This window comes from Oncorhynchus tshawytscha, linkage group LG30 (genome assembly GCF_018296145.1).
Source record: "Oncorhynchus tshawytscha isolate Ot180627B linkage group LG30, Otsh_v2.0, whole genome shotgun sequence".
NCBI classification, from domain to species: Eukaryota; Metazoa; Chordata; class Actinopteri; order Salmoniformes; family Salmonidae; genus Oncorhynchus; species Oncorhynchus tshawytscha.
In genome coordinates this window covers 35,092,644-35,107,299 of record NC_056458.1, presented here as the reverse complement: position 1 = coordinate 35,107,299, position 14,656 = coordinate 35,092,644, and the positions used below count along the sequence as shown (strand labels likewise).

At 42.7% G+C, this 14,656-nt stretch overlaps 1 protein-coding gene across 6 annotated transcripts in view; it reads left to right on the top strand.

The window, feature by feature from the left end:
* The window catches only part of clip2 (CAP-GLY domain containing linker protein 2), a 61,464-nt gene continuing 46,808 nt past the window's right edge, over positions 1-14,656 (top strand). For 4 of the 6 annotated variants that reach the window (XM_024393596.2, XM_024393594.2, XM_024393595.2 and 1 more), the window contains exons 1-2: positions 1-480; positions 4,660-4,864. In XM_024393596.2, coding sequence (XP_024249364.1) covers positions 4,741-4,864 — 124 coding nt within the window. In that variant the 5' untranslated portion in view covers positions 1-480; positions 4,660-4,740. The remainder of the gene's footprint in view (positions 481-4,659; positions 4,865-14,656) is intronic. The other 2 variants (XM_024393598.2, XM_024393597.2) reach the window with 1 other exon arrangement.

Genomic DNA, 14,656 nt, shown 5'->3' with positions numbered 1-14,656 from the left:
GAGACCGAACATCCATTGCGCCCCAAGCGAAACATTGAAAACCTCATCCCTCTGTGTTCAATACGCCACATGTGTGTACTGGTTAACGTTTTAAAGCGTCCTGAACGGCGGATTGAAGCTGGTTGAAGTTGCTGATGCTGCTTTGCACCCCCAAACCGCTAACAAAAAGAGAGACCTAGGGATTTGCATATAGTTACATTGAATATTCACAGCAAACTGAAGCAACAATCTAATTTTATTTCTGAAAGTCGCATTCTCAAAATAAACCGGCATCTTCGCCTGATTTAGCCTACTGCGGCTCGCATCCTGCCACACTCTCCCTTCCAGCTCTATCTAAGCATCCATATTTTTTGTTCATCCCTGTGTGGGGGTATAGGGAGTGGCAACCTGATAAATCAACCGATCCGCGGACCCCTCTCTAGGAAAAAAGCAAGTTCGCCGCTTTTTGGACACGTTTATGCGTAAACTGGATATAAAAAGGTAAGCGTTTCGTTCTTGCATTTTTATCGTTTAAGAGATTTGTTGAGCTCAAGTAGAAATACACACCGCGCTGCAGTGGGTATAACAATAGAAACACATTTGCGTTGTATGGTCTCGGGTGCACCTTATGTTTCCCTGTCACGGAAATATATAAATTCGCAATATAATTGTGTAAACAGCAACAATGTATTCAACAAGCTTAGCAGACAACCATGTGTCATTTAACAGCCCAATGGTCCTATGTTTAGAGCATCAAAATGTAACATTGTAGCCTAGCTCTACTGCACTGTCATATAGCAGGCTACATGTAGCAACTTCGCATTGTCAAGAATATAGCCCCCTCGCAGAGCTGTCATAAAACTACCCTGAGAAAATATTCTAAAAGGATTTAAGCCTTGCCCTATTGCGAAAAACAACATACAAATTGATGTCGATACATGAGTAAACTGAATGGTGCTGATACTGTGAAGGCACTATTGCATTCTTCAGACATCTCATCTCGATAACCAGCATAAATGCGAGATGTGGTGCTAGAATAGTGATGTAACGTTGTCATGAATTACATATTATAGTTGGAGAGATGTAAAATATTTGTCTTGAAGGCCATGCATGCAACTGGGAATACAGCTGATCAGGTCTCAGTGTTTCGGGCAAGCAGCCTGGCCTCATCGACTAGATGTAACATAGTAAATGTAAATCTGTGAGTAGTATAATTTGTTATGTTTGGTATGGTTACATAAAATAGGTTACTTAAAAGGATGCTTTAGGATTTTGGCGATGAGGCCTTTCTCATAGTCATATTAACTCATGGATACCATTTTTATATCTGTGTCCAGTATGAAGGAAGTTAGTAGTTTCTTGAGCCGATGTTAACCACTGTTAGCGCAATGACTGGTAGCGCAGATACCCGTAGACTTCCAGTCATTGTGCTAACTGTGCTGAGCAATTGTGCTTGCACTTGTTAGGAACATCCTTTAAACTGCACACACAGACATAAAAATGTTATCCACACGTTCATCTGACTCTGGGGAAGTAGGTAAAGGGCCTCATCGCCAAAATCTTTAAGTATCCCTTTAAGCCAGTATGAGAGGATGGATGGGCGTATAACCTGAGCGTCTAGCAACCCAAAGGTTTTTATATTTTATTCTTAACTTTTATTTATTCAGGGTAGCCCAAGTGAGACCAATGGTGCCCTGAATACCAAATTGTTCACACAAACAGGGAAATAAATTAAGTTTAAAATAAAATAACCTCAACACCACAATTTCAACAAATAAACCACTACAATCAATCAAAACAACTGCAATGCATAATGAAGTCATTCAATATCATAGTCCTAAACTGCCCTAGTGGTACCAGGGAATCGAGATGCAAGGAATTTTGTAGGTTACTCCAACAATGGGGGCATTAAAACTAAAGGAGTATTTACCAAAATTGGTCAAGACCACATGACCTCAAGAGTTCATGCGAGCCAGTTTGGTAGCACATTCTTTTATATGTTATCAACGAAGTTAGGTAAGTTAGAAGCTTGTGTAGTAGAGCTTTGTAAACAAAAAGGGAATAATGAAGTGATCTACAGGACTTTAATGAGGACAACCAACCTTTTGATACAGCATTCAGTATTGAGTATTAAAACTGTCACCTTTGATAAAGCGAAAGGCGCTATAGTAGACGGCATCCAATGATTTAAGAGTAGTGGCTGCTGCAATCTGGTAAATGGTGTCACCATAATCAATAACTGTCAGGAAAGTTGACTGTACAATCTGCTTCCTGCTATTTAGAAAGAGGCCAGATCTATTTGTAAAAAAGAAGCCCACTTTAAATCATAGCTTTTTAACTAGCTCATCCATACATTTTTTTAAACATGTAGTCTTTGTCAACCTAAATGCCCAGATATTTATAGGCGGGCCCCCAATCGATGAGGGAACCATCCAATTAGTAAATATGTAGTTCATCAGATTTTTTTTTTAAATTGCGATTATTAGAGAACAACATATACTGAGTCTTGCTTGCATTAAGTACACATTTTAAACCAATCAGGGCTTTACGTTTGCCAAGTCTACCATTGAGGCCAAGTTTGCTGCAAGGCCTAGCTACTAGCCACCCTAATCCTTACAGTAGTCTAATAACCAACCAACACTATTTAATAAATAGGCCTAGGTTATTCATTTAGAATGTATGCATAACCAAAGACAATACCAAATATGTTTCTTTCTGTCAGTGAATATTCTTGAAATACATATTTTAGCCTTGTGACACATTTAACTCCATGTGTATTTATTCACCATCAACACACTTGAAACAATAAACTGGACTTACTAAGTCCAGTAGACTCAGCAACATAGATGATTAACCCAAATCACAAATATTGTTTTCTGATCTATAGATAGGCTATTTGTTTGAAGAGGGACCACTCAACTATTTCAATTTGTATACAGTAGTATAGTATAGGCTACACTAGGTACACCTTGACATGGCTTGACTTGTACACTGAAAGGGCATAGACCCTCTGCTTTTTAAAAGGGCTGTGTTCAACAAGAAAACTCAGCTAGCACAGAATGTTCTGGGAACCAACATTTGTTAGCTGCGAAGCCTTTGCGATATCATAACCACCATCGATGAGACAATACTGTGCAGCTGTATTCATCGACCTGGCCAAGGCTTTCGACTATGTCAATCACCACCATTCTTATCGGCAGACTCAACAGCCTTGGTTTCTCAAATGACTGCCTCGCCTGGTTCACCAACTACTTCTCAGACAGAGTTCAGTGTGTCAAATCGGAGGGCCTGTTGTCCGGACCTCTGGCAGTCTATGGGGGTGCCACAGGGTTTAATTCTCGGACCGACTCTTTTCTCTGTATACATCAATGATGTCGCTCTTGCTGTTGGTGATTCTCTGATCTACCTCTATGCAGACCACACCATTCTGTATACTTCTGGCCCTTCTTTGGACACTGTGTTAACTAACCTCCAGACGAGCTTCAATACCATACAACTCTCCTTCCGTAGCCTCCAACTGCTCTTAAATGCAAGTAAAACTAAATGCATGCTCATCAACCGATCGCTGCCCGCACCTGCCTGCCTGTCCAGCATCACTACTCTGGACGGTTGTGACTTAGAATATGTGGACAACTACAAATACCTAGGTGTCTGGTTAGACTGTAAACTCTCCTTCCTGACTCACATTAAGCATCTCCAATCCAAAATTAAATCTAGAACCTGCTTCCTATTTCGCAACAAAGCATCCTTCACTCATGCTGCCAAACATACCCTCGTAAAACTGACCATCCTTAACTTTGGCGATGTCAGTTACAAAATAGCCTCCAACACTCTACTCAGCTAATTGGATGCAGTCTATTACAGTGCCATTCGTTTTTGTCACCAAAGCCCCATATACTACCCACCACTGCGACCTGTATGCTCTCGTTGGCTGGCCCTCGCTTCATATTCGTTGCCAAACCCACTGGCTCCAGGTCATCTAAGTCTTTGCTAGGTAAAGCCCCGCCTTATCCCAGCTCACTGGTCACCATAGCAGCACCCACCCATAGCACGCGCTCCAGCAGGTATATTTCACTGGTCACCCCCAAAGCCAATTCCTCCTTTGGCCGCCTTTCCTTCCAGTTCTCTGCTGCCAATGATTGGAATGAATTGCAAAAATCACTGAAGCTGGAGACCCATATCTCCCTCACTAACATTAAGCACCAGCTGTCAGAGCAGCTCACAGATCACTGCACCTGTACATAGCCCATCTGTAAATAGCCCATCTAACTACCTCATCCCCATACTGTTCTTTTTTTCGTCTCCTTTGCACACCAGTATCTCTACTTGCACATTCATCTTCTGCACATCTATCACTCCAGTGTTTAATTTCTAAATTGTAATTATTTCGCCACTATGCCCTATTTATTGCCTTTATTGCCTTATCCTACCTCATTTGCACACACTGAATATATACTTTTTTCCTCTATTGTGTTATTGACTGTATGTTTGTTTATTCCATGTGTAACTCTGTTGTTGTTGTTTGTGTTGCACTGCTTTGCTTTATCTTGGCCAGATCGCAGTTGCAAATGAGAACTTCTCAACTAGCCTACCTGGTTAAATAAAGGTGAAAAAAATATATACAGACAGATGAAGCTATCATCATCACTAAGACATTGATTCCTCCACTCATCTCCACAGCTAAAATGGAGAGGTATTGCCACCAATCCGACTTCTAGTGCCTCAAACCGAAAGCCTTAATCCCTGCACTTCTCCCTGTACATGATGAACATGCTGAAGTCCAGTGGACTGAAGATCCCTGGCAGGGGCCCAAAGCACTCCCCTGGCCCTGTGGGACGAACCTCTGCTGGGGGGTCCGCTTCCGGCACTGTGGGCCAGAAAGACAGTAAGTCACTTCTTCATTCCTCAAGACTTCCTCTAGACTCTCAGGAAGAGATCTGATTTCCTATTGCTTAGCCTATCAATCTTGGTGGCATTTCATCATTGGAAATGACAAGAAATTCCTTGATTATTGTAATTGATTGTTTGTTAGTTGTCAGGGCCCTGAGTTGTTTCTGGTCAGCTGTGGTCAGTAAAAACTCAGGGCCCTAGGTACATTATTATGCTTTAGGTCAACGGTTATCAAACTTCTTTGGTTAATGTAGTCCCAATCACATTTTGCTCTGCCCAAAGTACCCCCTAATGTGCAATTGATCATTAGGCCTATTCTTAAGAGTCTTTCCAAGAACCCCTTGTGGATAGGTTTTATCTTTATTTTAGCAGGGAGTCACCATTGAGACCAGTGTTTATTTTTCAAGGGATTCCTGCATATACAATTTCATAGAAATAAAACACAGACAAACAAATTTACACAAAACACTATCACCTAAAACAAACAAATTCTTCATTAAAGTTCCTCTGTCCACTCTCTAAACTGCCACAGGGACACTAAGGCTTCTATGTGTACTGTTTTTTGGTGATTATTCCAAACATACGGAGCATAAAAACAAAAGGGCGATTTAGCTAACTTTGAAGACACCAAAGGAGTCTCCAGAGTTAACCAACCATTGTGACCAGGTTTTGCTAACTTCACTATTAAGATTTAAAATGACAAGTTAAGCCGGAAGCTTGTGGAGTAGGGCTTTGTAAAAAAAAAAGAAGAAGAGTGTAATGATGTGACTTCAAAGGAGGTCCAGCCAAAGAATATAGTGATGAGTAATAAAACTCCTGTGATAAAACGAAAAGCGCTATTGAAGAAACGGGATTCAGCAGTTTAAGAGTAGAGGCAGTTGCACTTTGATAAATAGTATCACCAAAATCAAGAACAGGTAGAAAGGTTTACTGCACAATCTGCTTCCTGCTGACTAGAGAGAGACAAGATCTATTTCTGTAAAAAAAATCCCACTTTAAATCTTAGTTTCTTAACAAGCTCATTCGTAAGTTGTTTTAAACGATAAATCATTGTCAATCCAAATACCAAGGTATTTGTATGCAGAGACTCATTAGATTATAGAACCATCCGATGCATGAAGATGTAATAGGAAAACCCTAACTGATTTAAAACTCTGAGACAATCTTATGAGAACTTGAAAGCAACATTTATTTAGTTTACCCGTATTAAGCATGAGTTTTAAATCAGTTAGGGTTTTCTGCACAGCTGCAACAATTGTACTGTAACCTTGTCACAGCAAGGTCAGGAGTCGGGACAATTGCATGCATAATAGTATAATCTTTAAATAGATTAAATGTACAACTTGTGTTAAACATTTTTCCCCTTTTTTCTCCTCAATTTCGTGGTATTCAATTGGTAGTTAGTCTTGTCTCATCGCTGCAACTCCCATACGGACTCGGGAGAGGCGAAGGTTGAGAGTCGTGCGTCCTCCGAAACACAACCCAACCAAGCGGCACTGCTTCTTGACACAAAGCCAACTTAACCCGGAAGCCAGCCGCACCAATGTGTCGGAGAAAACACGGTACACCTGGTGACCGTGTCAGCATGCAATGCGCCCGGGCCGCCACAGGAGTCGCTAGTGCGCAATGGGACAAGGACATCCCTGCCGGCCAAACCCTCCCCTAACCCGGACGATGCTGGGCCAATTGTGCGCCGCCCCATGGGTCTCCCGGTCGCGGCAAGAAGCAGTGCCGCTTGGTTGGGTTGCATTTCGGAGGACGCACAGCTCTCGAACACATTCTTATTTTCAATGACGGACTAGGAACGGTGGGTTAACTGCCTCGTTCAGTGGCAGAACAACAGATTTTCACCTTGTCAGCTCGGGGATTCAATCTTGCAACCTTACAGTTAACTAGTCCAACGCTCTAACCACCTGATTACATTGCACTCCACGAGGAGCCTGCCTGTTACGCGAATGCAGTAAGGTAAGTTGCTAGCTAGCATTAAACTTATCTTATAAAAAACAATCAATCATAATCACTAGTTAACTACACATGGTTGTTGATATTACTAGTTTATCTAGCGTGTCCTGCATTGCAGATAATCGATGCGGTGCGTATCGTTGCTCCAATGTGTATCTAACCATGAACATCAATGCCTTTCTTAAAATCACTACACATAAGTATATACACTGCTAAAAAAAATATCGGGAACACTAAAATAACACATCATAGATCTGAATGAAATATTCTTATTAAATAGTTTTTTCTTTACATAGTTGAATGTGCTGACAACAAAATCACACAAAAATGATCAATGGAAATCTAATTTATCAACCCATGGAGTCACACTCAAAATTAAAGTGGAAAACCACACTACAGGCTGATCCAATTTTGATGTAATGTCCTTAAAACAAGTCAAAATGAGGCTCAGTAGTGTGTGTGGCCTCCACGTGCCTGTATGACCTCCCTACAACGCCTGGGCATGCTCCTGATGAGGTGGCGGATGGTCTCCTGAGGGATCTCCTCTCAGACCTGGACTAAAGCATCTGCCAACTCCTGGACAGTCTGTGGTGCAACGTGGCGTTGGTGGATGGAGCGAGACATGATGTCCCAGATGTGCTCAATTGGATTCAGGTCTGGGGAACGGGCGGGCCTGTCCATAGCATCAATGCCTTGCTCTTGCAGGAACTGCTGACACACTCCAGCCACATGAGGTCTTGCATTAGGAGGAACCCAGGGCCAACCGCACCAGCATATGGTCTCACAAGGGGTCTGAGGATCTCATCTCGGTACCTAATGGCAGTCAGGCTACCTCTGGCGAGCACATGGAGGGCTGTGCGGCCCCCCAAAGAAATGCCACCCCACACCATGACTGACCCACCACCAAACCGGTCTTGCTGGAGGATGTTGCAGGCAGCAGAACGTTCTCCACGGCGTCTCCAGACTCTTTCATCTGTGAAGAGCACAGGGCACCAGTGGCGAATTTGCCAATCTTGGTGTTCTCTGGCAAATGCCAAACGTCCTGCACGGTGTTGGGCTGTAAGCACAACCCCCACTTGTGGACGTCGGGCCCTCATATCACCCTCATGGAGTCTGTTTCTGACCATTTGAGCCGACACATGCACATTTGTGGCCAGCTGGAGGTCATTTTGCAGGGCTCTGGCTGTGCTCCTCCTGATCCTCCTTGCACAAAGGCGGAGGTAGCGGTCCTGCTGCTGTGTTGTTGCCCTCCTACGGCCTCCTCCACGTCTCCTGATGTACTGGCCTGTCTCCTGATAGCGCCTCCATGCTCTGGACACTACGCTGACAGACACAGCAAACCTTCGTGCCACAGCTCGCATTGATGTGCCATCCGGGATGAGCTGCACTACCTGAGCCACTTGTGTGGGTTGTAGACTCCGTCTCATGCTACCACTAGAGTGAAAGCACCGCCAGCATTCAAAAGTGACCAAAACATCAGCCAGGAAGCATAGGAACTGAGAAGTGGTCTGTGGTCACCACCTGCAGAACCACTCCTTTATTGGGGTTGTCTTGCTAATTGCCTATAATTTCCACCTGTTGTCTATTCCATTTGCACAACAGCATGTGAAATGTATTGTCAATCAGTGTTGCTTCCTAAGTGGACAGTTTGATTTCACAGAAGTTATTGACCCTATTGACTTGGAGTTACATTGTGTTGTTTAAGTGCTCCCTTTATTTTTTTGAGCAGTGTATTTTTAAACCTGGGTATTTAGCTAAAATAAATCCAGGTCAGCAGGCAATGTTAACCAGGTGAAATTGTGTCACTTCTCTTGCGTTCATTGCGCGCAGAGTCAGTGTATAGGCAAAAGTTTGGGCCGCCTAATTTGTCAGAATTTTATGTAATTATGACGTAAGGTTATGCAATGTAACAGGAATATTTAGACTAATGGATGCCACCCCTTAGATAAAATAAGGAACGGTTCCGTATTTCACTGAAAGAATAAACGTCTTGTTCTCGAGATGATAGTTTCCGGATTCCACCATATTAATGACCTAAGGCTCGTATTTCTGTGTGTTATTATGTTATAACTAAGTCTATGATTTGGCAGAGCAGTCTGACTGAGTGGTGGTAGGCAGCAGCAGGCTCGTAAGCATGAATTCAAACAGCACTTTTGTGCGGTTTGCCAGCAGCTCTTCGTTGTGTGTCAAGCATTGTGCTGTTTGACTTCAAGCCTATCAACTCCCGAGATTAGGCTGGTGTAATCAATGTGAAATGGCTAGCTGGTTAGCGGGTTGCACGCTAATAGCGTTTCAAACGTCACTCGCTCTGAGACTTGGAGTAGTTGTTCCCCTTGCTCTGCATGGGTAACGCTGCTTCGAAGGTGGCTGTTGTCGTTGTGTTCCTGGTTCGAGCCCAGGGAGGAGCGAGGAGTGGGACGGAAGCTCTACTGTTACACTGGCAATACTAAAGTGCCTATAAGAACATCCAATAGTCAAAGGTTAAAACAATAGAAATGCAAATGGAAAATGCGTGGGGGAAAGATGCCATGAGGGAAAGATCTTGAATCTCTTCATTGCCCCCCAGCAAAATAAGCCAACATTTAGGTTATTGTTTATATACAGTACTTCACACTATGTTGGGGTAAAAATCGGAGTATAATGCTTGTATGGATGTCAACCCCAACACATGTTCATGTCATCGTCACCAATCACTGCATTACTTAAAAATGACTTTGACTACCACCACCGATTTCTCTGTTAGCTATGCTACCAGCTAATAAGAATGGGAGTTACAATTTAGCAGTCACCTCTTCTAAACCTGAAAAGGGACTTCAAAATGTTATGCAGCGATAACAGACAAATATATCCGACTTTATGGGCCTCTTACAATTCATCAATCATTACGGATTTTACGAAAAGCCACTTTGGTGCACATTCAACAAATCTGATCTAACAATCTGGTGTCCATCTTCTGTCCCCCACTGTCTGCCTTCCATTGACCTGTATATCCCCCCTCAAGCCGATACCATGATGGCTCTCAAGGAACTACACTGGACTTTGTGCAACCTTGTAGCTGTGGATTTCAACAAAGCAAATTTGAGGAAAACGCTACCGAAGTTCTATCAACATATTGACTTTAGTACTCGCTCTGCTAAAACACTCGACCACTGCTACTCCAACTTCCGGATGCCTACAAGGCCCTTCCCCGCCCTCCCTTCGGCAAATCAGATCATGACTCCATTTTGCTCCTTCCTATTAGGCAGAAACTCAAACAGGAAGTACCTGTGCTAAGGTCTATTCAACACTGGTCTGAGTCCATGATGCAAGATTGTTTTGAGCACGCAGACTGGAATATGTTCCGGGTAGGCTCTGAGTTCATCAGGAAGTGTATAGCGGATGTTGTTCCCACTGTAACTATTAAAACCTACCGAAATCAGAAATCGTGTATAGATGGCAGCATTCGCGCAAAACTGAAAGTGCGAACCACTGCATTTAACCATGGCAAGGTGACTGGGAATATGGTTGAAAACAAACAGTGTAGTTATTCCCTCCGTAAGGCAATCAAACAGTCAAAATGTCAGTACAGAGAAAGTAGAGACGCAATTCAACGACTCAGACACGAGACGTATGTGGCAGGGTCTACAGACAATCACAGATTACAAAGGGAAAACCAGCCACGTCGTGGACACTAAATGTCTTTCTCCCGGACAAGCTAAACACCTTCTTCGCCCCACTTTGAGGATAACACAGTCAGTGTTGCCAACTAATTTTCAGGGTAAGTTGCTAGAGGCAGGTTGATTTGTTGCGAAAAGTTGCTAAATGACGTTGTGATGTCATTGCATGATAACGTAAAACTGCGTCATTACGTAGAATACACAATAACGTTAACTCAAATTGACTGGCCATCTCTGCAACAAAATACATTTGTTCAGGTACAGACTCCCACTCTGTTCTGTACAATTTTGATTGAAACATGTTGATTGATGTTGTAAGTTCTGTTCAAGATCAAACATTCGTGACCAACTCGGCCCGCTCCCAAGGACTGTGGGCTCTCATTCTCTCCGTGGCCGATGTGAGTAAGACATTTAAACGTGTTAACCCTCGCAGACGGAATCCCTAGCCGCGTCCTCAGAGGATGCGCAGACCATCTGGCTGGAGTGTTTACAGACATATTCAATCTCTCCCTATCACAGTCTGCTGTCCCCACTTGCTTCAAGATGTCCACCATTGTTATTGTACCAAAGAAAGCAAAGGTAACTGAACTAAATGATTATCGCCCCGTAGCAGTCACATCTGTCATCAGGAAGTGCTTTGAGAGGCTAGTTAAGGATCATATCACTTCTACCTTACCTGACACCCTCGACCCACTTCAATCTGCCTACCGCCCCAATAGATCCACAGACGATGCACTCTCTATTGCACTGCACACAGCCCTATCCCATCTGGACAAGAGGAATACCTACAGTATATAAGAATGCTGTTCATTGACTATATCTCAGCATTCAACACCATAGTACCCTCCAAGCTCATCATTAAGCTCGGGGCAATGGGTCTGAACCCTGCCCTGTGCAACTGGGTCCTGGACTTCCTGACGGGCCGCCCCCAGGTGGTGAAGGTAGGAAACAACCCCTCCACACAGGGGACCCACAAGGGTGCATGCTCAGCCCCCTCCTGTACTCCCTGTTCACCCATGACTGCGTGGCCACGCATGCCTCCAACTCAATCATCAAGTTTGCAGACAACACAACAGTTGTAGGCCTGATTACCAACAATGACGACAGCCTACAGGGAGGAGGTGATGCCAGGAAAATAACCTCTCCTTCAACATCAACAAAACAAAGGAGCTGATCGTGGACTTCAGGAAGTAGCAGAGAGAGCACACCCTATCCACATCAACGGGACCGCAGTGGAGAAGGTGAAATGCTTCAAGCCCCTAAGACCCTCACAAACCTTTACAGATGCACAATTGAGAGCATCCTGTCGGGTTGTATCACCGCCTGGTACAACACCTGCACTGCCCGCAACCGCAGGGCTCTCCAGAAGGTGGTGCGGTCTGCCCAATGCATCACCGGGGGCACACTGCCTGCCCTCCAGGGCACCTACAGCACCCGATGTCTCATGATGGCAAAAATATCATCAAAGACATCAACCAGCCGAGCCACAGCCTGTTCACCCTGCATCAAAGCCTGGACCGAGAGATTGAAAAACAGCTTATTTCTCAAGGTCATCAGACTGTTAAATAGTCATCACTAGCCGGCTACCACCCGGATACTCAACCCTGCAACTTAGAGGCTGCTTCTCTCTCGCTCTCTCTCACATATAGAAATGGAATCACTGGTCATAATGCTTTACTCATTTCATATACTGTATTCTACTCTGTCTTTTAGTCAATGCCACTCAGACATTGCTCATCATAATATTTACATATTCCTCCATTCTTTGACTTTTCGTTAGTGTGTATTTTTGTGAATTGTTAGATATTACTGCTCTGCTGGAGCTAGGAACACAAGCATTTCACTACACCCGCAATAACTTTGGCTAAATATATTTGATATGACAAATCCTAAACCTACTCCCCATTGACCCAAGTGTTTAAATTGTGCAAAGCCAATAGAAATAGGACACCCAAACACGTTTCCCACTGTTATTTTTCCTGGTTTTAGATCACATGACAAGCCCGGACCCTAGGGTCACAGACGCATGTGTTACAATGGCGCGGCTTTCCGCTAAATTACAGCTAGATTCTCTCCCTCCAAGATGAACTAGGCTGATATGAGCCTACAGGAGGCCAAACACAGTCTGGGGGTGTCTGGGCTGCTTCTGCTGTTTTGTTATTTGCATTAGTCTGTATGTGAGAGTTGTATCAGAGGCAACCATGTCATGGTTTAAGTTGATGGTGGAATGCTGTGAGGAAAGGAAAGGGGGAAAAAAACACAGTAATGCCTTTAGCAGTGCACATGGCTGTTATTTTCGAGGGCCTCCTTCAGAAACACTATTTTGTAGTGTTTAGTAGGGCTGTCCCCGACTAAAAAAAATCTTGGTTGACCAAGAGTCATCTGTTCTTTCAACCAATCGACTGGTCGAAATGTTAAAACATTCATTTTTCCATATATAGACACACCCTATGTGTTTTAATAAAACCAACTACAGTACCACTCAAAAGTTGACACACCTACTCTTTATTTTTACTATTTTCTACATTGTATAATAATATTGAAGACATCACAGCTATGAAGTAACACATATGGAATCATGTAGTAACCCAAAAAGTGTTAAACAAATCAAAATATATTTTATATTTGAGATTCCTTAAAGTAGACACCCTTTGCCTTGATGACAGCTTTGCACACTATTGGCTACTGAGCTTGTATGATGCTTTAAGCACACTATGATTAAATAATTAAGTCAACGATCAACTTGGTCCAACCACAAGCTTGCACTAACAAACTTGCAACATTGTATAAAATATTCGGGACCCTCAGAGTTTCCTGTGATTGTGAGGTCCGGACAGACACAGCTGTAGGCTATTTGTGCCAGGCATAAGAAGTAATCAGGTAGGCCTATTTTATTAAGTTTTTACCAGATCAGCATGATTGCCAGGTGGCCTAGGCCTACTTTTATGCTTAAGTGTAGCCTAGGGTGTGCTCTCTGCATCTCTGAAACTTTTATTATTGACCAAATACTTATTTTCCACCATAATTTGCAAATAAATTCATTTAAAAAATCCTACAATGTGATTAGATTTTTTTTTCTCATTTTGTCTGTCATAGTTGAAGTGTACCTATGATGAAATTACAGGCCTCTCATCTTTTTAAGTGGGAGAACTTGCACAATTGGTGGCTGACTAAATACTTTTTTGCCCCACTGTATATGTACATATCTACCCCAATTACCTCGTACGCCCGGCACATTAACTCTGTACTGGTACCCCGTGTATCTAGCCAAGTTATCATTACTCATCGTGTATTTATTATTACTTTTATTATTATGTTTTTATACTTTTGTAATATTTATATTTGATTTCTCTCTACATTGTTGGGAAGTACCTATATGTTAGCATTTCACTGTTAGTCTATACCTGTTGTTTACAAAGCATGTGACAAATAGAATTAGATTTGATATATTCTTAGTTATTTAATGTCAAGGCAGCGCTTTTCTAGGAGGTAAGATATAAGACATAACATCAAAAACAGCTACATTAGACATAACATCTACAACAGATACACAATACATTGTCTTTCAAATGATCTTTAAGACAGTTTTGAACATCTAGAACTATGGCCCCACTGCAAAGAAAATCGCCAAACTTAACCTATGTATACGTTCATATACCTTTTATAACTGCTACATTCCATTATAACATGCGTCATAGGCAGCAATGTCATTGAATGATCTTTAAAACTGTTTTGAACATCTGGAACCATGCCCCCCCCTGCAAAAAAATCCAAACATAGCCTTTATAATTATTTTCTAGATTAGTGTAATTTCAGGAACAGCTGGTAGTCATAGTCATTTAGCTAATCCTACTAATTGACTGTCAGCATTTCCCACAGTGTTCATCAACCGCCTGCCTGTAGTGCACACCCACTGAATCAGGTTAGGGCTATAGGCCCATTGAGTGAATAGCTATTTGGTCAGCACATTTCCACTTGTGTACTAAAAGCCCTGCTCTTTTTTTCCTTTTAGTTCAAGACCATTGCTGGGTTTTCTGTCGTTGATATAATACAGTACATGCTCTTCCATTTATTGAGTTCCAATAGATTTTACAATAAGAAAGTAGGCCTAGATAATGTCCTGTTGTCCCCATGTTCATCCTCCTTGGATTTCAATACCAATACCGATT